The sequence below is a fragment of the Saimiri boliviensis genome, chromosome 7 (assembly GCF_048565385.1).
Source record: "Saimiri boliviensis isolate mSaiBol1 chromosome 7, mSaiBol1.pri, whole genome shotgun sequence".
Lineage (NCBI taxonomy): Eukaryota > Metazoa > Chordata > Mammalia > Primates > Cebidae > Saimiri > Saimiri boliviensis.
In genome coordinates this window covers 109036185-109056850 of record NC_133455.1, presented here as the reverse complement: position 1 = coordinate 109056850, position 20666 = coordinate 109036185, and the positions used below count along the sequence as shown (strand labels likewise).

Genomic DNA, 20666 nt, shown 5'->3' with positions numbered 1-20666 from the left:
CTCCCCGTGGTTCTCCCAGGCCCAGCCCCTACAAAACACCTGCTTGTTGTGGTTCTGCCAGACAGCGTGGGCCAGGGACTTCCTGAGGTGCCTCTGCAGTGGGAACCTCCTTTTGGACAGGCGTGTCTCAGCTCACAGTGTCCCCCAAATGCGGAGCCTAGCCTAAGCCTCGCCCCTGGAAGGTGTTTGGTAGCTGTTAAGCGAGGCTTCAGGAGCAGGGCCAAGGCTAGGGCATAGGTTCATCTCTCCCTTCAGAGCCCCTCATGGTTGGGTGTTGGCCGCCAGGCTGCTCTGTCTGCTCTGAAGTGTCAAGTTAGGGAACCTCAGCCTGGTCCCCAGATTTTGGGCTGCCTGGCGTGAGGTCACGGTGGCGCTTCCAGTGTCCTTGGCCATCCGGCACTTCGCTACTCTGGGACACAGCCCCAGACTCTCGAGCTTTGCTTCCTCAGTCCTCTCCCCTTCGTGAAGGGAGCTTCCCGCCCCCTCTGGCTCAGCTCTCCTCGCCTAACGCTGTCCCTGCAGTAGTTTCTCAAGCAAGGTGTATAGAGGCAGGGGACGGAGGCCTGATTCCGGAGGGAAAGTGGGAGCTGTAGCTGGTGGGTGACATTTGGGAGCCAGTCAGTACCCTATTCACGACTTCCCATTTCTTGCCACTTTCTGGTTTTTCCAACTGTTGTTGCTTCTGTTTTCTCCTCCCTCCTCTCCCTCTGTCTTTCTCTCTCTCTCTCTTTCTCCAGCCTCTTGCGACTCTCTCTGCCTTCCTCGCCTCTCTTGGTCTGCCTCGCCCTCCCCATCTCCCCATCATGCCCCCCGGCCCCTCCCTAGCCTTGAGGCCCAGGGACTGGGTTTGGGGGGCCTCCCAGCCTGGGCTAGGGGCCCTGAGTGGAAGACAGTGGTGCAGACGGCCCCTCCAGCTCCGACCATCCCGCAGGGCCTGAGCAGAGTCAGCTGGGGCTTAAAACCCCCTCCCGGCCCAAACCCCAAGTCCCGCCCAGGTAACGCCATGCCCCCTCCCCTGACCGGGGAGGCAGGCGTGATACTGCCAGCAGAGTGCTGGCCAGATAATGGGCTGGTGCTGGGACTTAAGCTGGGAAGAAGTCATGCTGGGATTGGGGGACACAGGAGGCCTTGCCTTTGGGCGGTGGGGCACTGGGGAGGCAGCGCTGTCTGTCCAGCTCCCTGCCCCTGGGGTCCTGGCCATGGGGTGGGGACCCCCTTGGGCCCTGGCTCCTGTGTGAAGCCTTGGATGATACGGGCCCTGACTCTGGCTCCCGCAGGTGGACACTGACACCATCTGGAATGAACTGCATTCCTCCAATGCAGCCCGCTGGGCCGCTGGCAGTGTCACCGACCTCGCCTTCAAAGTGGCTTCCCGTGAGCTGAAGGTAGGAGGTTTGGGATGAAGGTGGACACACCGCAAAGGAGGCAGCAGGGTGGGGTAGTGGGGAATCCAGGCCCAGGACCCAAGGCATCGTGTTCCTCTTAGAGATTGCCACAGGCGTTTGGAGGGAAAATTGAGGACTCTGGGGACCAGGTTGAGATTTCGAACTCTCGGGCATTCATGCAGCTGTGGGTCAGAGCTGTCTGTTGGTTGGCATGCATTCTTTCTTTTTCCAGAATGGTTTCGCTGTGGTGCGGCCCCCAGGACACCATGCAGATCATTCAACAGCCATGTAAGGCTAGGGAAGATCTGGACGGGATGAGGTGGGGGCACGCCCCCAGGACCTTCCTTTAGGGACATTCTCTCTCTTCCCTGAGCCTTCTCATGGTGGGCCAACCCAGGGGCCTGGGAGGTGAGGAAATGTGGAGAAAATGGGCTGGCAGGACCTGTCTCTCCTACCAGGGGCTTCTGCTTCTTCAACTCAGTGGCCATCGCCTGCCGGCAGCTGCAACAGCAGAACAAGGCCAGCAAGATCCTCATTGTAGACTGGGTAGGTCCCTGTTCCTGGCACCCTCCAATCTGATCTGAGAGCTCCGGAGGAAAAGCTCTGAGCCTGATGTTAGAGATGTGGCTTCATGTCTTAGTTCTGCATTAGCCTCCCTGAGCCTCAGTTTTCCCTTATGTAAAGTTTGGGTGAGGACAATACCCTCATCACAGTTGGGAGGTCCGCAGGGGATGGTGTGTGGGAATGCATTCAGCCATCACAAACCCCCACAATGGGTAGGAGCTCTCATTTGAGTGTTGTCTTTTGAATTCTATTGGCTTCTGTTGGCAGATCTAGTAATTTCTGCATTTCCTGTACAGGTAGTGATGATAAGAATAAGAGCAGATAACATCAGTACACCACTAATCACATCCAGACACTGATGGTTTTACACATGATGGATTAAATCCTGACTATAACCCACTTTACAGGCGAAAGTGAGCACAGAGAGATTAACTCACACACAGTCATTCGTAAGTTGTGAGATGGATTGGAACTCAGGCCGGTTAGCTCGCGTTTAACTGCTAGGCTATTTCCCTTCTGCACTGACAGCTGTGAAAGATGTTTCTAAGCAGAAGTTGAGACGGTGGAGGACCTTTGCACACTTGAGTCCCCACATGGTCCTGTGAGTTGAGTGTAGGGCCCAGCTCTCCCCAGGAGAGCTCATGTATCAGCCCCTCTGTGACCGAGCTTGGTTTCTGATCACCTCATCACTTCACGACTTCATGCAAGACACAGTGGTTCCTGATGTGTGTAATCCTGGACCCTCCCCTCTCCATACCATTAACCCCATGTCCACACAGTTACTCTCTCTCAGGTGGGCTGGCCTGAGATTGGGACACTTCCTCTCCTTCTGGATCTCATATTACAGCCAGCCTCGTCCCTCACAGAGAGACCGAGTTTCAGAGCCGGGGCAGTGGATTATGTGGGGCTCCTCAACCATGTGGCTCTAGGAACCCCAGGTTCCTGATCCCCAGTCTAGGGTCCTGACCTCAGAATGGCCACTGACCTTGAAACCCTCCTAACTTGTCCCAGCCTCCCTCTCTCTGCCTTCAGACCTTCCGTAATCACTGCCCGTCTCCCTACATAGGACGTGCACCACGGCAACGGCACCCAGCAGACCTTCTACCAAGACCCCAGTGTGCTCTACATCTCCCTGCATCGCCATGACAACGGCAACTTCTTCCCGGGGAGCGGGGCTGTGGATGAGGTAACCGCACATCAGGGCCACATCTTGCAGCCTCATCGACTCTCCTCCTGGCACTTGCTCTGCCTCTGTCATGACAAACTATGTGATCCTGGGCAGACTGCCGAGGCTCTCTGATCCTCAGCCTTCCCACCTAGAAATGAGAGGCTGGATGAGCTGGGCTGGCAGCTCTGACATGCTGGCGTTCCCCTTCTGGGACTCTACTGTCCTCATGTCTCTCTTGCCTTCTGTTTTCCAGGTAGGGGCTGGCAGCGGTGAGGGCTTCAATGTCAATGTGGCCTGGGCTGGAGGCCTGGACCCCCCCATGGGGGATCCTGAGTACCTGGCTGCTTTCAGGTACGTGCTCTGGGGGCCCAGAAGGGCAAGGCCACCCTCTCCTGTCCCTTATCCCGAGATCACCGGGGTGGAGGTGGCCAGTTGGATTGTCAGCCTGTCCCCAGCAGTTCCCAGACATGGTAGGTGAACAGCAGTGGGAGAAGAACGCAAAAGTCAAAGAACACTTTGTAAAGGCATACATTACCAAGAGCCAGTGTCAAACTGATTGCCGGCAGACGGGTAGTGGAGTGAGCAGAGCTGGCACATTTAGTCAGAGAAGGCTGCCTGCAGGAGGTGGGCTTTGAGCAGGAGAGCAGAAACTTAAATTGTGGAGAAGGAGAGAAAGCGTATAATGTCCATATTGGGAGAGTAACTTAAGAAAAACTATTCTGGAAGGGGGCTTCAGGATCTGTTCAGGAGCCCTCATACATTTCACACTGGGGTCCCTGTACTCCATTTGGGGAAAGAGAACTCTGGAAATGGATCTTGAAACACTTTTCTGGAGTTGTCTCTATGACAGCTAATTCTGCTGGAGCCCTGGGCTGGAGTTCCTGGAGTCTTCTCAGAGCTCAGGGCTTTGCAGAGCACCCAGGCAGGCCCCAGAGTTGGGTTAGGTGTAGGTTAGAGCAGGTGGAGGCAGCTGTGGGGACCTGGAAGAGGGACAGGATGAGAGAATGCCCAGGACCTCGGAGGACCTAGTTGCCCCGCCTCCACTCAGCTCTCAGGTAGCAAGTAGCTGGGTGTGGTCAACTCAGTCCAAAGGGCTGAGCATTTCCCGTCCCCCAGGCTTAGTGACCAGGGCCCATCTCCACAGGCTGAGATTACCCTTTCCCTGTGGCTCTGCCCACTGCACCCCACAGATGCTTGCGTGCACACCCACACTCCTCTTCTGTTCCCTCTGGTGCCCATCCTTGGTTCCTTTCTGCCTCTTGCTAGTTAAGACCCTTAGGGGGCTGAATCCTCAGGCTATGTGTGCCAGGGACATGGACGGCCAGCCAAGGTCAGGGAGGTCGGAGAAGTCTGCCAGTTGTGCTGGGGCATTGGGAGCCTTGGAGTCCTAAGAACAGGATGCCCCACAGCAAAGTTGGCAGGACCGGCCCTGGCAACCCTGCACAGTATGATGACTGCCACTTCTTGTGACCTCACAGGATAGTCGTGATGCCCATCGCCCGAGAGTTCTCTCCAAACCTGGTCCTGGTGTCTGCTGGGTTTGATGCTGCTGAGGGCCACCCAGCCCCGCTGGGTGGCTACCATGTTTCTGCCAAATGTAAGGGAGGCTCAGCTGAGGGGGAGGTGTAGGGACTGAGAGCCAGGCAGCAGGCAGGGTGGGCAGGCATTCCCAAGTCAAAAGGGGAAGGTGGCAGTGGCCAGCCCAGGGCTTTCAGCCTGAGGACTGGATTATGGCAGCTGGTCCTGAAATTCCCTGGGATCTCCTAGCCGAGCACAGCCCAGGCTTTTTCTCAGGATCAGGCCGGTTCACCAAGAAAGGCTTGACCAGGTCCTGCCTATGGAGACTTAAGTCCAATAGGGAGGAAGCTCAGCCATGGGACTCCCCACCCCAGCTGAGTTGATTCTAAGTGGGCTGGCAGCTCCTCCAGAGGAAGTGGGGAGGAAGAAGCAGCACTCTCAGAATAGAGGGCGCCCACTCAGCCCACTTGGCCACAGGACCCAGAGGACAGAAGGAGGAGAGGGTGTGGCTCAGTGAAAAAGACCCAGGCTAGAGCCAGTGCCTCAAGTTGAAGTCTGACCTTGCTGCCACTTACTAGCTGTGGGGCCTTTCCCAAGGCCCTTAACCTCCCTGAGCCTTGAGTGAAGCATACTAGAAGGTTTTGCATGAGATTCAATGTGAAAGCACTTTGGAAATCGTGATTGATACACGTGAGTCACTATTAGGGAGGAAGCAAGCGGGGAAACCACAGGGCCAGAGAATGGGGCCACCTCTCCACTCCCGCCCCTCTGTTTCCCCCACCCAACCTCTAGGTTTTGGGTACATGACCCAGCAGCTGATGAGCCTGGCAGGGGGCGCAGTGGTGCTGGCCTTGGAGGGTGGCCATGACCTCACAGCCATCTGTGATGCCTCTGAGGCCTGTGTGGCTGCTCTTCTGGGCAACAAGGTGAGCTGTCTCCCTCCCCACTCCATGCTTCTGTCAGGCAGGTGAGCCCAGCTCTCCCAGGACTACCCAAAGAGCAGGCAGAAGGGATGGGACAGGGGATGGGACAGGGTCGGAGTGGCCAGGCCTGAAACCAGGTAGGTGAAGCGGAAGCCTCCGTTCCGAGCTGGGTCCAGGCAGCAACTCCCGACCGAGGTCAAGCGTGCTTGTGCCCAGAAGGCAAGAGCCCCTGGGGTGGGAATGAGCTGGGCCTGTGGGTCCCTGAGAGACTGGTGGCTGATGCACTGTTTTCTGTAGGTGGATCCCCTTTCAGAAGACGGCTGGAAACAGAAACCCAACCTGAACGCCATCCGCTCTCTGGAGGCCGTGATCCGGGTGCATAGTAAGTCTGGCGATGGGACACTTACTGAGCTCAGACTGAAGGATCTTGGTGGTACCCTGCCCCCCAGTGGCCAGAGTCCTAGGGCTTTCCATGCCAGCCAGGTGACCTGCTGTTGGTCTGGAGTAAGATTCCTGTGAGTCACCCAGGTGGGCACCCCTCGATGAGGGGGTATCCTCTGAGCCCTCCCAATGGAGCCAGAAGGGCCCACCAGACAGTGGCCCCTCAAGGAAGGGACTGGCTTCCATCGCTAGCTAGACCAGAGCCAGGTCAACAGCAACACTCATGGCCTTGTTTGCCAAAAGGACTGGTTCCCATCCCTCCCCTCAGTCCTGGCCATGAGGATCTCAGGAGCTCTGCCGGCTTGGGGGCTGGGTCTTGGGATAACCCCTACATTTGTAAAGTGCTTTACATTTTCAACTTCAATTCAACATCTATTGAGGATCTTATGTAAAGACCTATAATCTATACTGGGGATAAAAAAATGAATAAAATAGATTCCCACATCTAGGGCTGGATAGGGGAGCCATTGTGTCTTTATGTAATGGTAAAGGCACCACTGATTCCTCTTATGGGGGCTGCCCTCACACTGAGCCAGATTCCAGGACACGGTTCCTCACAGCAGCAGGCAAGAGCAGCATTCTCCTGGCCTGGGCATGCATGCAGAGCGGCCATGGTGACAGTCAGCTCTCTCACGTTGTGTTCTTCCCACCTCCCTTCCTGAGTGCTGGGCTGGGCACTGGTGGGGGCTGCATGAGTGGGAGGCCTGGGCTTGGGGTTCCAGGAGGTCACTGTCACACAGACCCTGTCTGCAGGCAAGCAGACCCTCCTGGTGCTCTCAGGAGCCCCACACCTGTGGGGAATGAGTCAGAGGTGGCCTTGCAGCCAAAGGGGATGAGAGAAAGGCTGGGTACCTGGGCACCCTCACAGCCATGTTGAACCCACTCTCCTCACCCTGTCAGGCAAAGTGAGAAGAGGGGCAGGTGGGAGAGCCAACCCCAAGTGGATGACTGGCCCGCTACTCTGGGGCCCTGGGTCTGAGACACCAACCTCAGTATCTGGTCTAGGACGCGGTGTGGAGGGGCTTACTTTCTCCAACCCTTTCTGACCCGGTGCCTTACCTCAGGTAAATACTGGGGATGCATGCAGCGCCTGGCTTCCTGTCCAGAATCCTGGGTGCCCAGGGTGCCAGGAGCTGACAAAGAAGAAGTGGAGGCAGTGACCGCATTGGCATCCCTCTCTGTGGGCATCCTGGCTGAAGACAGGTAATGCCAGACCCCGGCCCTGGGCCCACGGCCTCTCCACCATGTCATTCCTCCCTGCTTGAAGACTCCAGATCCCCAATACAGCCATCCCAACCCTCCTCCCAGGCTTCCTGACCAGGGCTGAGGAAGCTGGGCTAAGGCCCTTCCTGCAGCCCTAGCGCTCCAGCACCCCACCCTTGTCCTTCCCCGCAGGCCCTCGGAGCAGCTGGTGGAGGAGGAAGAACCGATGAATCTCTAAGGCTCTGGAACCGTCTGCCCACCCATCATGCCCTTGGGACCTTGTTCTCCTCTAACCTCTGGCAGTTCCTGGGTCTTTAGAGGTCCCGTGGGCAGGTAGTTGGGACCAGAGAACAGCCTGCCTGCTTTGATAGTCATCCAGGGAGCCTGCAAAATCCCTTCGTCTAAATGGGGACTGGAGAGGACCCTGAGAGGAGGCAGGCTGGGCGACGAGCCCCCACAGTGCTCTGAACAGATTCTACCCTCCGGGGTCTGGGCCCTGGCTGTGGCCCCCATTCCTCAGGACTGCACAGAGGAGAACTGGCTCCGGCTCTGTCGGACTCACCCTTAACCACTATTCCCGGCTCTGCAGACCCCAGACTTTGCACACAGCCCCAGGCTCCACACACAAATGTGAACTTGGCCTCAGACTGGGTGGCCCTTCCTAGGCTCTAGGGGCTGGGAGGGGTGTGGGGAGCCAAGTGGTCCCATATCCCTGAGTGCAGTGGGAGTACCTCTCACTTGCTTCCTCAGATGACTCTGGAAGCTTCCCCTGGCCACCGGGCACTAAGGTGAAGCTCCCCGATAGCTGAGACCAGCAGCCCTCCATCTGTCCCTGCCCCTGCCAGAGGCCTCCTACGTGGACCTCCTAATGCCCTGGTGTAGCGGACGGGTGCTCTGGGAGTCCTGTGCTTCCTGATCCAATGGTGCCAAACCCTTCATCTCCCCTAGAAGCACAGCTTACCCCCGGGACCCCTCAGCCACTCCACCTCTGAGAGCCTTCTCTGTTTCTGGGGCATCCCCTGCCACCACTCTGACTCCCACCCCACACAGGACTAGCCTGGCTGAGGGGGAAGGGGTGGGAGAGAAGATTACAGACATGGAGGAGGGGAGGCTGCTCTGGCAAAGTCTTCAAGGCTTTTGGGGGTCCAGGCCTGGGACCAAGAAGGAAAATGTGTGTGAGCGTGCGCGTGAGTGAGGAGTATGTGTGAACGTGTGCGAGTGAGGCGTGTGAGTGTCTTTCCTAGGACCCACCATACCCTGTGTATGTATGCATGTTTTTGTAAAAAGAAAAAAAATGGAAAAAAATCTGAACAATAAATGTTTTATTTGCTTTAAAAGTGCCTGTGAAAGGGCCCCCCACCCCCGGAAGTGAGCAGCACAGTGTGGGTCTGAGTCAGTACCTCAGTGCCAGAGGAGGGCCCAGGGTGGTCTGGGCTGCAGCCCCTCTAACTCCTGCCCTGCAGGAAGAACCCATTCTGAACACAACTTGGCTGTTCCACTTTGGCTGCAAGGAGGAGGCAGCCGTGGGCTGAGTCCACAGAGCCCAGCCTGATGTGGCGGGACTGGGGGTAGGGTGGGGGAGTGGGAATACAAGAGCTCAGCCCCAGCTTGCCCCAGCATCCCCAAACAGCTGTGACTCAGACACACTTGGTTTAAGTCCCAGCTGGGAGCTCAGGTAAGTCAAATCATCTTCTGGGGCTTCTGTGTATCAGTAGAAGGCTCCAGAAGTATACACTGTTGATGGTTCCTTCCTGCTCTGATGCACCATGCCTGAGTAAGCATACACTGAACCTAGAAGAGAGAAGGGGCGAGGCACAGGCCTGGACAAGCTCGCCCAGCCTAAGCATAAAGGAAGGCGCCAGGCTGGCAGCACCTGACTTTGTGGTTCTGAGGCGGCCTGGTTTTTCCAGCAGGAAGAGCAGCACCTCATTACCTTAGATAGACCTGGCCCAAGCTCCTGGCAGCCTGGCAGGGCGTGAGGGAAGAGGTGCTAATCTCTTTCCCATCTGGCCTGGACTCTCAGGTGTGGACACGAAATCCTGCAAGCGTGGTTGTAGCTGTGCCCGTGGGCATCCTTGCCCTGGTGGGGTGTGCTGGAGAAGGAGAGCAGACCCCGTGCCAGAAGGCCCAGGGAGAGAGGGCCTCCGGCCCCAGAGACACTGACCCTGTCCCCTGCCCTCCAGGGCACAATTTAACTAGGGAAATGGCTTAGTCAGGTAGCCAGAGAACTGCCACTATCACTCCTTCCCTGCCTAGTCCTCCTGAAGTCCACCTGTCCCCGCAAGATTCCCACCTCACAAGTAACCACCAGAGGCTGTCTGATACAAATGGCCGCTGTATTTTTGCTAAAGTGACAGTGACACAGATAAGGCAAAGAGCTGAGGGGCAGGACGTATCAGGTGGGAAGGGGGAGACCGTGCAAAATGGCAGCCTAACATAGAATCATCCTTGTGACAACTGCCCCTTCCCTCCTGATTGAGGTCAGCCCTTGGGCCAGTGTATGGGCAGAAAAGCAGATTTGTGTCCTTCAGAAGAGAGATGTAAAAAGGGGAAAGCTCTAGTTGAAGGGCAGTGGAGGGGCTGGAGTGGGAGAGGTCTCTCCTGGCCGGTGGTCTGGGTGCAGTGAGGGTACTCTGAGAAGGCAGAGTGGAAACGCAGGGCTGGAGGGGCATGGGCACAGGTGTGGGGGCTCCTTCCAGCCTCTACCATGTTGCCCCCTTCCCCAAAGCCCTTCCAGGGGTAGGAGCACATTCCCTGTGACCCTGAGTCTGGCCTCATTTGAGAAGTCCTTCTCTGGGGTGTGTGGATGCCTGTGTGTGTGAGTGAGAGATGGGTTGGGGGCCATGGCTATCTGGCTCTAGAACACTCATGGGAGACCAGCTCGGAGCAGTGATGGGATGGGGGCTTGAGCGGTCTCTGCTAGAGATTCCTGACCTGACCTCCCCAGGTCCCCACCCTGGCCTTGGGGAGAGAGTGCCTAGGGCAGCAGGGACGAAAGCCCCTGCCTGCAGCATAGGTCCAGGCCTCGTGGCCCTACCTTGACCTCTTGACTTTGTTGTCCTGGCCTTACGTACAAAGATTCCTCACTGCATGCTAAGAAAATAGATCCAGGCTGGGCACGGTGGCTCACGCCTATAATCCCAGCACTTTGGGAGGCTGAGGCAGGTGGATCACCTGAGGTCAGGAGTTCAAGACCAGCCTGGCCAACATGGCGAAACCCCATCTCTACTAAAAATACAAAAAGTAGCTGGGCATAGTGGTGGGTGCCTGTAATCCCAGCTACTTGGGAGGCTGAGATAGGAGAACTGCTTGAACCCAGAAGGCGGAGGTTGCAGTGAGCCGAGATGCTGAGATTGCGCTGCTGCACTCCAGCCTGGATGACAGAGTGAGACTCCAACTCAGAAAAAAAGAAAACAGATCCATTTGAAAAGGTCTAAAGCTGCCCTCTGTCCAGGCCGATGAGCAACATGGCAGGATCCCCTCTCTACCACACCCAGGTCTCCCCCAAAGGGGATGGGTGGGACAGCTTCCTAGGAGACCACGCTGGTCCTGCTGTGTATTTTCTGCCACAGTTCTGGGGCCCCCAGAGGGTGGGAGTAGTCCGTCCCAACGTCTCAGAGGCTGAGTCCAGGTCCTAAGGCCCCCCAGGGTGCAGAGACCTCACCCCCTGGGTCAGAAATCACTGAGGATGCTGATGTCGGCAAAGTCAGCCCGGTAGCGGTGGGCGTAGAGGCTGAGCAGGAAGGCCCACTTGAAGGAAATGAAGCTCCAGACGCTGGAGAGGTAGTAGCTGGTGGGGTCTGTGAGGCCTGCAGGGAGGAAGCACCGACAGTGACTTGAGCAGGCCCTGCCCTCGGCCCCTGCACCAGCCACAAGGCCAGGGCCACCCTCCCCTCTCAATGTCCCTGCAACCTCCCAGCAGCTGAACCGACCCTACAGAAAGACGGTGTAATAAAGGTTTAGGGCCACAGTCCCCAACCTTTTTGGCAGCAGGGACTGGTTTTGTAGAACACAATTTTTCCTTGAAAAATTGGAGGGGATAGTTTTGGGATGAAACTGTTTCACCTTAGATCTGACAATAGATCATCAGGAGCACACAATCTAGATCCCTTGCATGCGAAGTTCACCACAGGGTCCGCACTCCTGTGAGAATCTAATACCCGCCGCTGACCTGACGAGGCAGAGCTCGGGTGCTAAGGGTTGCTCACCCCTCACCTGCTGTGCGGCCTGATTCTTAACAGGCCACGGACCGCTACTGTTCCACGGCCTGGGGGTTGGGACTATTTTAGAGCACTCTAGGCTTTTCAGGCAGGAGGCCATGGGGATTAGGGAAGGGCAGGGCTGGCCAATCACAGGTCTGTATCATCCACTCTGCTTTTGTGACAAGTACCCTAGGACACTTCCAACCTGCTTTAGCATCAAACTCCAGGAAGAACGGCCTCTGGTTACTTCCTGCCACAGCCACCAGAGGGCGCTCCCGTCCCAGAGCAGGGCAGAGACTAATGGGTACCAATATCACAAGCTCTTGTATGGGCTATGCACAACTCAAGACTTCCTATCAGTTTCACTGAATCCACCCAACTTGGGAGGTAGGGACTTGTGTTCCCCACTTGAACCATAAACAAAACCTCAGCCCAGGGAGGTTAAGTGATCCACCCAGTCCCTCTGGAAGTAACCTGTGGAACCAGGATGGGAATCCCAGGGTCTGCCGCTAAAAGCCGCCCCTCCCCGCCCCCAATCCATCCCATGCCCTCTTTCCCTGGAACCCGCCCTCACTCTGGTGCCGGGTGATGGCCAGCACGAGGAAGGTGCAGAAGGCAGCAATGCAGACGGCCGAGAAGAAGACGCCCACGAAGAAGAAGCCGCGCAGCCCCTTGAGCCAGGTCCTCCAGTAATCCTGCATGTACATCACGTGCGTCACCAGGACCCACAGCGCCAGCACCCCTGCAGGAGAGGCACATCAGGGCCCGTCCGCCAGGTGCTCCAGGGCCCTGTAGGTCCACTAGGCCAGGTCTATTTGCAGAAGAAGATCAAGTATTCCAAGAATATGGTCTAGTCACTCACTCCCTCCTAGAATGGAGTTTTCCTTTTCGGTGGCTGTGGTATCAGAAGCAGGTAAGAGACTGAGCTGCCTGCTAGTAAGCCCAACATTAGAGGAATCTGCACAAATACAAAACTCTACCCTTCTCTCTCATTTGTTTGTTTGTTTTGGAAAACATGAGTATCTCTCACAAAAATGTTAATTCATGTTATTTTAGTATTACTTTAAAATGCTGAAAATGTTCCGTTTTAACTTCTAATGTGGTACTTATCAATAGCTATAACTCACATACATAAAATCTGCGTGGAGTCTCACTACTTTTCGAAAGAATAAAGGGATCCTGAGAACCGGAAAGCCTGAGCCTTTACAGCTCAGCCTGCTTTCTGGGGACCTGTCGGTCTACCCTGAGAGCCACAGAGCAGGGAAGCCGTTGCTCCTGCCCCAGTCACGAGGTCTGCAGCCGAGCTCTTGGGCAGCAGAGCTCTTTCCAAACTGCCTGAGTTGGTCTTGCAGGATGGAGAGGTCCAGTCATGAAGACCCCAAGGCCACCCAGCCACTGAGTGGCCTTCTTGTTCTTGGCCAGATCTCATGCCACTCCCTCCGTTTTGCGGCAAACGGCACGCCACGCCATGCCCCCCATTCCCCCGCCTGCCCCAGCTTTTCCTGGGCCTGGCCTCTGCGCCTGGGTGGGCACTTCCCCTAGGATGCCAGCTGCTACCCGGCCGATACAATACAATACAAAACAAAACAACCCTCTGTGCCAGGCAGTGCCTGCTGGTGCAGCCCAAAGAGTGGAACAAATATCGACTCCACTGGCAAGGTTCCGGGCAGGGTGGCGGGTCCCGGCAAGGGAGGAATGAGGAAAGACGCAGAGCCAGCTGCAGGCTCGCAGCTGGCTGAGCTACAGGGTGTGGGCCACTCAGGCCGCCGCATCCTAGGCGTCGGGAGGCCTTTCCAAAAGGCGGATGCACACAGGCCATGCAGAGTACTTACCAAATGTGCACAGGAGGGATAGGCATCTGGCTGGGGAAAGTGGTTCTCTCTGGCAATGGAGACAAGGAAGGGAAGCTGATGGGGTGGTGGGGCAGGAAAGTGCTTTGAGGGAATCTATGCTATTTTGTTTCTTAGGCTGGGTGGGGAATGTATACTACTTTATCTATGCTGTTTTCTTAGGCTGGGTGATGAGTATAAGGGTATTTGTTAAATCGTCCATCCTTTTTTATGTCTAAAATATTTCATAACTTTTTTAAAGGGGGGAAAAAGGGAAGGGGAAGCTAGTTCAGCTCAGAGGCTGTCCCAGTTCGGCTGTCCTCAGGCCGTTCAGTGAGGAACAAAAATCCAGGAGACTCCAAGCAAAGAAAACGGTAGCCTGGCAGTGCTGTGTCCCAAAGCCTTGGTGTTTTCACATCTAAAAATGGGCGGGCCCAGGGTTCCACCCTAGTGAGGGCAGAGGCCTACCAAGCCCGCAGCTTCCCCTAGCCCCTGCCGCTGTTTGATCCCCTCAACACTCCCCCAGCTGTGTCCCTGCCCACCTCCACTCTTCTTCAGGGGTTGGGGCCTGGGTCCCCCTCCCACTGAGATCAGGGTGGTCCTAGTCTGGATGCTGGAGTGGGTCAGAGGCGGACAGGACAATCATCCCACAGCGTCCTCTTACATCCAACAAGATCTGGATTTTGTACCAGCCACCCTCCCCAGAAGTCCCTCCCACTCCTCACAGGCATCCCCTGTTTTCATTTGAGGGAGCTGTTTGGTTTCTTAAAGGGCCCTGGAAACAAGGCTTGCTGTCACTGAGCACACTCAAGGAATAGTCTGATGGGCACCTGTCCGGAACGGGTCCACTTGCTGTGTTTCCTCGAGCCACAGAGGGGTTGGGGAAGTTGAGCTCTAAGATCCTTTCCTACTCAAAGATTCTAGAAGCCAGCTTAGGAGAAAAATAAGGTCAGAACAAATCCTCTGTGACTCAGCAGTTTCTGGGTTAGGAAATGCCGAAATAGGGGCCCATGAAGATGCCATGAGTCCACTGATCATGATCGGATGGTTCCCCAAAATTCCCACCCCCATATACATGCACATACCAAAAAGGGCTAAGGGCAGGAGGGAGAGGAAGACAGGCATTGGGGTGTTTCGGGCCCTGTTGTTTGTTAATAAGCAGGCATACTTTACCCACCTCTCACCTTTCCTCAGCCCTGCTCCAGGCCCTGCACAGAGGCCTCCCCTCCAGATAAACACACAACTTTGGAGGCAGGCCTGATCCCACCTGCCCGGGCTCCCACCACCCTCCTGGGAAGGGAGCTGTCCACTAGCCCTACCCAAAGGGGTCACTGAAGGGGGTAGAGCCCCCTCACTGGTCCCCTTCCACACATCAGGCAGGAGGCAATGTCCCTCCCTAGTACCCTTTCCTACCATACTTGGGGATTCTAGGAAGCCTGGTTTGCAAATCTCAGGGTGGAACGAACAGGTCCCCAGCTCCACCTGGCCACAAGCCCATGAGACCACACCATTGTTCCGTCCCACCTGTTTCAAGGAGCAGAGCCCTTGCTCAGCCTCTGGGCTCACAGCTGATAAGTAAGCTAAGGGCAAGGAAGGCACAAGGTAGGGCGGTGAAAGCAACCCCAGTGGCTGCGCTGGAGGTGAGGAGACAGGAGACACCCAGGGGATCCTACAGGGTAAAAGCAGAGAAGAGGAACACTGGGCTGAGGTCAGGCCCTCTTCTGCCTAGGAGGAAGATAGTCCTGGGGCCCCAGGGCTCTTGCTTACAGCTCATGGGGGAAAAATATAGAGCTGTTTAGACTCCTGGAGCAACTTTTCTTTTTCTCTTTCCTTGGTCTACTAAACCTAGAGCAAGAGTCTATGTGTTACTCCAGGGTTCTCACAGCAAAGTCAGACCAGGTAGATCCAACCCACGCCTGCCCACCTCCCCCAAAAAACCAGCCTTGCTTCTGCGACTGCCGTTTTCCAAAGCCACTTCTCTCAGGATACCCATCAGGATGGGAGAGGGTGTCCCCACCCATGAACACTCTGAGCACCAGACCCAGGGGGCTCCATGACCCTGCTTCAGAAACTGGCATGCCCAATCCGTCCTTGCCTGGTCCAACCTGGGGGAGAAGGAACACTCTGGGGCTGCCCTTGGGTGACTCAGCAGATTCTGAGCTATAAAATGCTGAGTCAGAAGTAGGGTGCTCACAAGTTAGTAAATCTGCTGACACTTTACCGCCAAAAGAGGAAGAAGGCTTGACTGGCCACAGACCCTCTGGGAACCCACTCATGGTGGGGAAGGTGAAAGGCCCAGGCTTGGCAACCCTCTCCCTGCCACCATCATCCACCACCACTGACAAGCAGTTTTGGCTCTTCCACGGCCACTGTCAAAGATCAGACCATCAGGGAGATGCCAGGACCCTCCTCCAGCTGGCTGTGGCCCTAATGCCTCTCTCTGAAGGCAGCTCCACAGCTGGCCTGCCTCAGAGGCCAAGGGAAGTCTGTGGGGAGGGAGAGAGGGCAGAGGTGGGTCAGAAGGAAACCCCAGGCAACTCCCTAGAGTGTAAGAAAGGCCTTTTCCACAGTCCTCTAGTAGGCAGTGGAGATGGAAGATTCAGGGAGTGGGCAGAACTGCAAGATTCAGATCTGGAGGGAAGTCGGGCACCATTCAGGGACATCTCCTCCCACTCCTAATAGATGAGGAAGCTTGCCCAGGAGGGGGTCAAATGGCCAGGTAGGGCTCACCTCCACTTCCACCAGGCCGGACTCAGAACACCCAGCTGGGATCCCAGGGCTGGCCCTCCCTCCTCATCCTATCTCTTGCTTTGGATCTCAGCAAGGCAATGGGTAGGGCCGTGACACCACCTTCCAGAGGGGAAAGCGACAGGGTCCATAGGAAACAAAAAACTGGCAGGGAGATGGGCCAGTTGTCCTCAGGAGCCCACAGGTGGTGAGGCAGCTACCCTCCTTCTTGGTGATCCAGCGTTTTGCTGTCATTGCATAGGGTGGGGCTATGTATGCCCATCTTCTAAGGAAGAAACCCTGCCTCATGCTGTGACTCTACCCAGGGATGGCTCTCAGCAAGCCTGGGGGCAGTGAGTAAATTAGTTATTTTTAGTTATTCCATTTAGAGTTCTCTTGGCAGAGGGTTTTTGTAATGGAACATGATCATCATGTGTAAAAGTATTATCCTTACACGTATTTTCTTCCCAAAGTCCTTTCCCACACATATTATTTCATTTGGCTGTGTAATCTTGGGTAAGGAATTTATTTAACTGCAGGCCTCAGTTTCCTTGTCTGTAAAATGGACACAATAATAATGCCTACCTCATGAGACTAAGGTTAAGGATTAAATGAAATACGGGAAGCAGGTTGGTTAAGATAGATAGTACCCGACACATATAAATCATCTAAAAATGTTAGACAACAGAATATTTTTCAACTTCATACCAATTCTATGGCACAGAGAAGTTAAACTGCATGCCCAAAGGTGCACAGCAAGGAGCACTGGTCAGCCCAGGGCGTCTATTACCGCGCGGATGCTTCCCCTTCCCTCCCTGAGGCACAGAAGGGGCCGCTGGGCTGCGGGGTTTGGCAGATCTTGGCTGAGGAGCCACAGAAGGCGGGTGGCAAAAAGGAGCCGACGTGGGTGGAAAGAGGATGTCTAGCTTCTGAGAGCTCCCCAGCGCGGTGCTCCCGGTGGGTCTCGGCAGAGGGCTCTCCGGGGGATGGGGTCCGCACTGGCAGGAGGCAGACGCGCTTCCCCAGCCACCCCTAGCCCCCTTCCTTTCCCACTTCTCCCTTCTCTGCCCGGCGGGGCAGGGACCTGCGCGTGTCCGGGGGAAGGAGGGGGCCCGCGCCGCGGGTGCGCGGAGGAGACACCGTCGTGGGGCAGCTGGGCGGAGGGCGACCGGCGCTGTGCCGGGGCCGACAACCCCGGCGGCGCGGCGGGCCTGTGCCCCAGGTAGCGGCGGGCCGTCGGCACCCCCGGGTGGCGCCCGGGCGGGCATCGGGTCCCGGGGGCGCCCAGGAATGCCCAGGAGCCCGGGCCCGCGCGGGGCCTCGGCCGCCAACCGTCGTTTTCGAGTCGGCACCCCACCCGCTCCCCGGGGAAGCGCCGCTCGGGAGGCGCGTCCCGGAGCAGCTGCCAACGCCCGCCCCGCGGCCGCGCCCCCGCCCCGCGCCGCCCCGCGCCGCCCCGCGCCCGGGGTACCTGCGAGCCCTCCCATGGCCGCGGTCCCCGGCTGTCTGTAGACCACCGTCCAGACGAGGAAGATGGAGAAGCCGGCCACGGAGCTGAGGCCGGAGTAGGCGGCGCGGAGGCCGAGCTGCAGCCGGGACGGGGCCATGGGGCTGCAGCGCCGAGCGGGCCGACGGGAGCGCGGCCGAGTCACAGGTGCAGGACCCGGAGCCGCCCGCCGGAGCCGCCGGAGCCGCCGGAGCCGCCGGAGCCGCCGGAGCCCCGCGCTCCGCCCCCGGCCCGCCCCCCGCGCCGCCGGCACAGCGCCCTCCCCGGCCGGAGGCCGCCCGCGCCCGGAACCGCAGACGCCACCGCCGCTTTGCGAAGCCGCCGGGCCGTTTGGGGGATGCCTGTTAGTTACAAAGGCGGATTCCGGGGCTCCCCCCCAGACCCGCCGTGTCAGGATAGTTGGGCCTGGGAAGGGCCTGGGAATATGCCTTTATACAAGCCAGCCGCGGGGATGAAAAATCTTTACCTCTGAACAAAACGCGTATTCTCGTTTACATTTAAATTTCTCATTAAAAATTAATACGTAAAACTTTTTTTTTCTTTTTTAAATTTTCTTAATCTATTTTTTATTTTTAAATTTTTTTTAGTTTTATATTTTATTTTTTAAGAGACGGGGTTTCAGCATGTTGGTCAGACTGGTCTCGAACTCCTGACCTCAGGTAATCCCCCCGACTCGGCCTCCCAAAGTGCTGTTATTACAGACATGAGCCACCGCGCCTGGCCGATACGTAAAACTTAAGAAATAAGTGAATAGAATTCCTTCCACTCGTCCCTCTATCAACCAGGTTCCTTCCCATTGTATCTCAGAAGATTCCTCCACACGCTAAAGTCTGAGAACCCCTGCGACCATCACCTGACTGTAAACACTCTATCCTGCACAGCTCCCCACAAATCCCAACTTTTTTTACTTTTATTTTTGAGACACCCCCCATCTTTCCCCCAGGCTGGAGTGCAGTGGCGTCCAGTGGTGTGATCTTGGCTCACTGCAACCTCCACTTCCCTGGTTCAAACAATTCCCCTGCCTCAGCAGCCGGAGTAGCTGGGATTACGGGCACCACCACCAAGCCTGGCTAAATTTTTTGTATTTTTAGTAGAGATGGGGTTTCACCATGTTGGCCAGACTGGTCTCGAACTCCTGACCTCAGGCAATCCGCCTGCCTTGGCCTCCCAAAGTGCAGGCATTACACGCGTGAGCCACTACCTTTGGCCTTTTTTTTTTTTTTTGGAGCTCACTCTTGCCCAGGTTGGAGTGTAGTGGCGCCATCATAGCTCTGTATCCTCCAACACCTGGACTTAAGCAATGCTCTCTCCTCAGCCTTCCAAGCGGCCACGTGAGTGCCACCACACGTGGCTAATGTTTTTTGTTATTTATTTTTTATAGAGATGGGGTCTCACTATGCTGCCCAGGCTGGTCTCCCATTCCTGGCCTCAAGTTGTCTTCCCACCTTGGCCTCCCAAAGTGCTGGAATTACAGGCCTGAGCCACTGCAACTGACCTCACCTTTCCTTTTATCCTCACAAGCCTCATCGTCCCAAGCCCTTTTGGAACATCATCCTGACCCTCAGAATCATACCATTCTAAGGTAGAGACAGATTTGTAGCAGGAGTGCACTGAGCTCCCATGTGAGCCCAGCTTCCAGCCGGGAGCTGGAAGGAAAAATCCCAGCACAATAATAAGGCTCGGCCACAAGCACTTAGATCCACATGGGGAGGCCCATCACAAACCTCCACGAAACAGCCAATACCCCTTGCATTACGTTTGTTGTTGTTTTGTTTTTGCTGTTGTGACAAATTACCACAAATGTACTGACTTAAAACAATACAAACTTACTATTTTACAGTTTTGTAGGTCAGGAGTCCAAATAATGGTCTCACTGGGCTAAAATCAAGGGGACATCAAGGCTGCCTTGCTTCCGGAGGCTCTAGGCGAAAATCAGTTTCGTTGCCTTTGCCAGCTTCTTTGTTTGGTTTTGTTTGTTTGTTTGTTTTGAGTTGGAGTCTCACTCTTACCCAGGCTGGAGTGGAGTGCAGTGATGTGATCTGAGCTCCCTGCAATCTCCACCTCCTGGGTTCTGGCAGTTCTCCTGCCTCAGCCTCCTGAGAAGTTGGGATTACAGGCTTCCACCACACGTCTGGCTAATTTTTGTATTTTTAGTAGTTACAGGGTTTTGCCATGTTGGCCAGGCTGGTCTCAAACTTCTGACCTCAGGTGATCTGCCCACCACGGCCTCCCAAAGTGCTGGGATTACAGGCATGAGCCCACCGTGCCCAGCCGCCTTTTCCAGCTTCTAGAGCAAGGCTACCCACGTGCTTTAACTCCCTCTTCCTGCTTTTCCCTTGTAAGGACCCCTGTGATTGAGGGAATAGTCCAGGATAATCTCCCATCTCAAGATCCTGAACTTCATCACGTCAACAAAATAAATCCCTTTGCCGTGGAAGGTGACATATTCACAGGTGCTGGGATGAGGCTGTGGACATCTTTGGGGGCCATTATCCCACCCACCACACCCCCTCTGGAACATAAACTTCATGAGCAGGGACAGTGCCAGTTTTGTTCACACCAACACCTAAAAGGGTGTCTGGCATATACTAACCACTTAATAAATGTTTGTTGAATAGATGAATGTGAGTGAATGAAGGGAAGAATAAAATAAGAACAAAAGTAATTATACACAAGGAACCTAGACAGGGTGTGCTGAGTTGGCAAACAAGGGATGTAAACCAGTGTTAAGCACATTGACCTCACTCTAGAATAATCTAGGAGCTTCTTTTAAAAAAAAACAAAAACCCAACCCCACCCCTGCCTATTAAATTTTGAATCTTGGAGGGTGTATTTTAATGAGAAGTGATGTTAAGGCTGTGAGCTCAGCACCAGCCCCGCTTTAGGAGCCACTGGTGGGGGGTAAGCGCTGTTCCTGTCTAGGAGGGAGCAAGCCCGGTGGTTGGTGGTCAGGAGCGCATTGCCGTGGATGGCTTCAGAGCTGGCCGGGATGGATGGCATTCCAGGCAGCGGGAACCGCGTGTGTGATGGCCCAGAGGGAAGAAATAACGTGACGGCTTTGGGAAACTGTAAATCGTTTGTGCCTGGAATGTCAAGTTTGAAGGCAGAGTGGTGGGTTTGGAGATTAAAAATGTTCTGAACATAAAGGGCCTTGCGTACTCTGTTAAGAAAGCTGTTCCCCTCCCCCTGGGGCTGGGGG

At 55.8% G+C, this 20666-nt stretch overlaps 2 protein-coding genes across 4 annotated transcripts in view; one reads left to right on the top strand and one right to left on the bottom strand.

Annotated features, from left to right (window-relative positions):
* Window positions 1-8539, top strand: part of HDAC7 (histone deacetylase 7) — a 37431-nt gene extending 28892 nt beyond the window's left edge. For all 3 annotated transcript variants that reach the window (XM_039461723.2, XM_039461722.2, XM_039461724.2), the window contains 10 exons: window positions 1278-1385; window positions 1618-1673; window positions 1844-1931; window positions 3016-3135; window positions 3371-3468; window positions 4596-4714; window positions 5428-5561; window positions 5856-5940; window positions 7064-7202; window positions 7395-8539. In XM_039461723.2, coding sequence (XP_039317657.2) covers window positions 1278-1385; window positions 1618-1673; window positions 1844-1931; window positions 3016-3135; window positions 3371-3468; window positions 4596-4714; window positions 5428-5561; window positions 5856-5940; window positions 7064-7202; window positions 7395-7440 — 993 coding nt within the window. In that variant the 3' untranslated portion in view covers window positions 7441-8539. The remainder of the gene's footprint in view (window positions 1-1277; window positions 1386-1617; window positions 1674-1843; window positions 1932-3015; window positions 3136-3370; window positions 3469-4595; window positions 4715-5427; window positions 5562-5855; window positions 5941-7063; window positions 7203-7394) is intronic.
* A 2204-nt stretch (window positions 8540-10743) lies between these two features.
* On the bottom strand, window positions 10744-17685 carry SLC48A1 (solute carrier family 48 member 1). Its single transcript, XM_039461728.2, has 3 exons — window positions 17432-17685; window positions 11979-12146; window positions 10744-11011 (listed from the first exon to the last, which is right to left on the bottom strand). Exons 1-3 carry the CDS (start codon window positions 17565-17567, stop codon window positions 10875-10877), a joined length of 441 nt encoding a protein of 146 aa, XP_039317662.1. The 5' UTR covers window positions 17568-17685; the 3' UTR covers window positions 10744-10874.
* Window positions 17686-20666: the final 2981 nt, after the last annotated feature.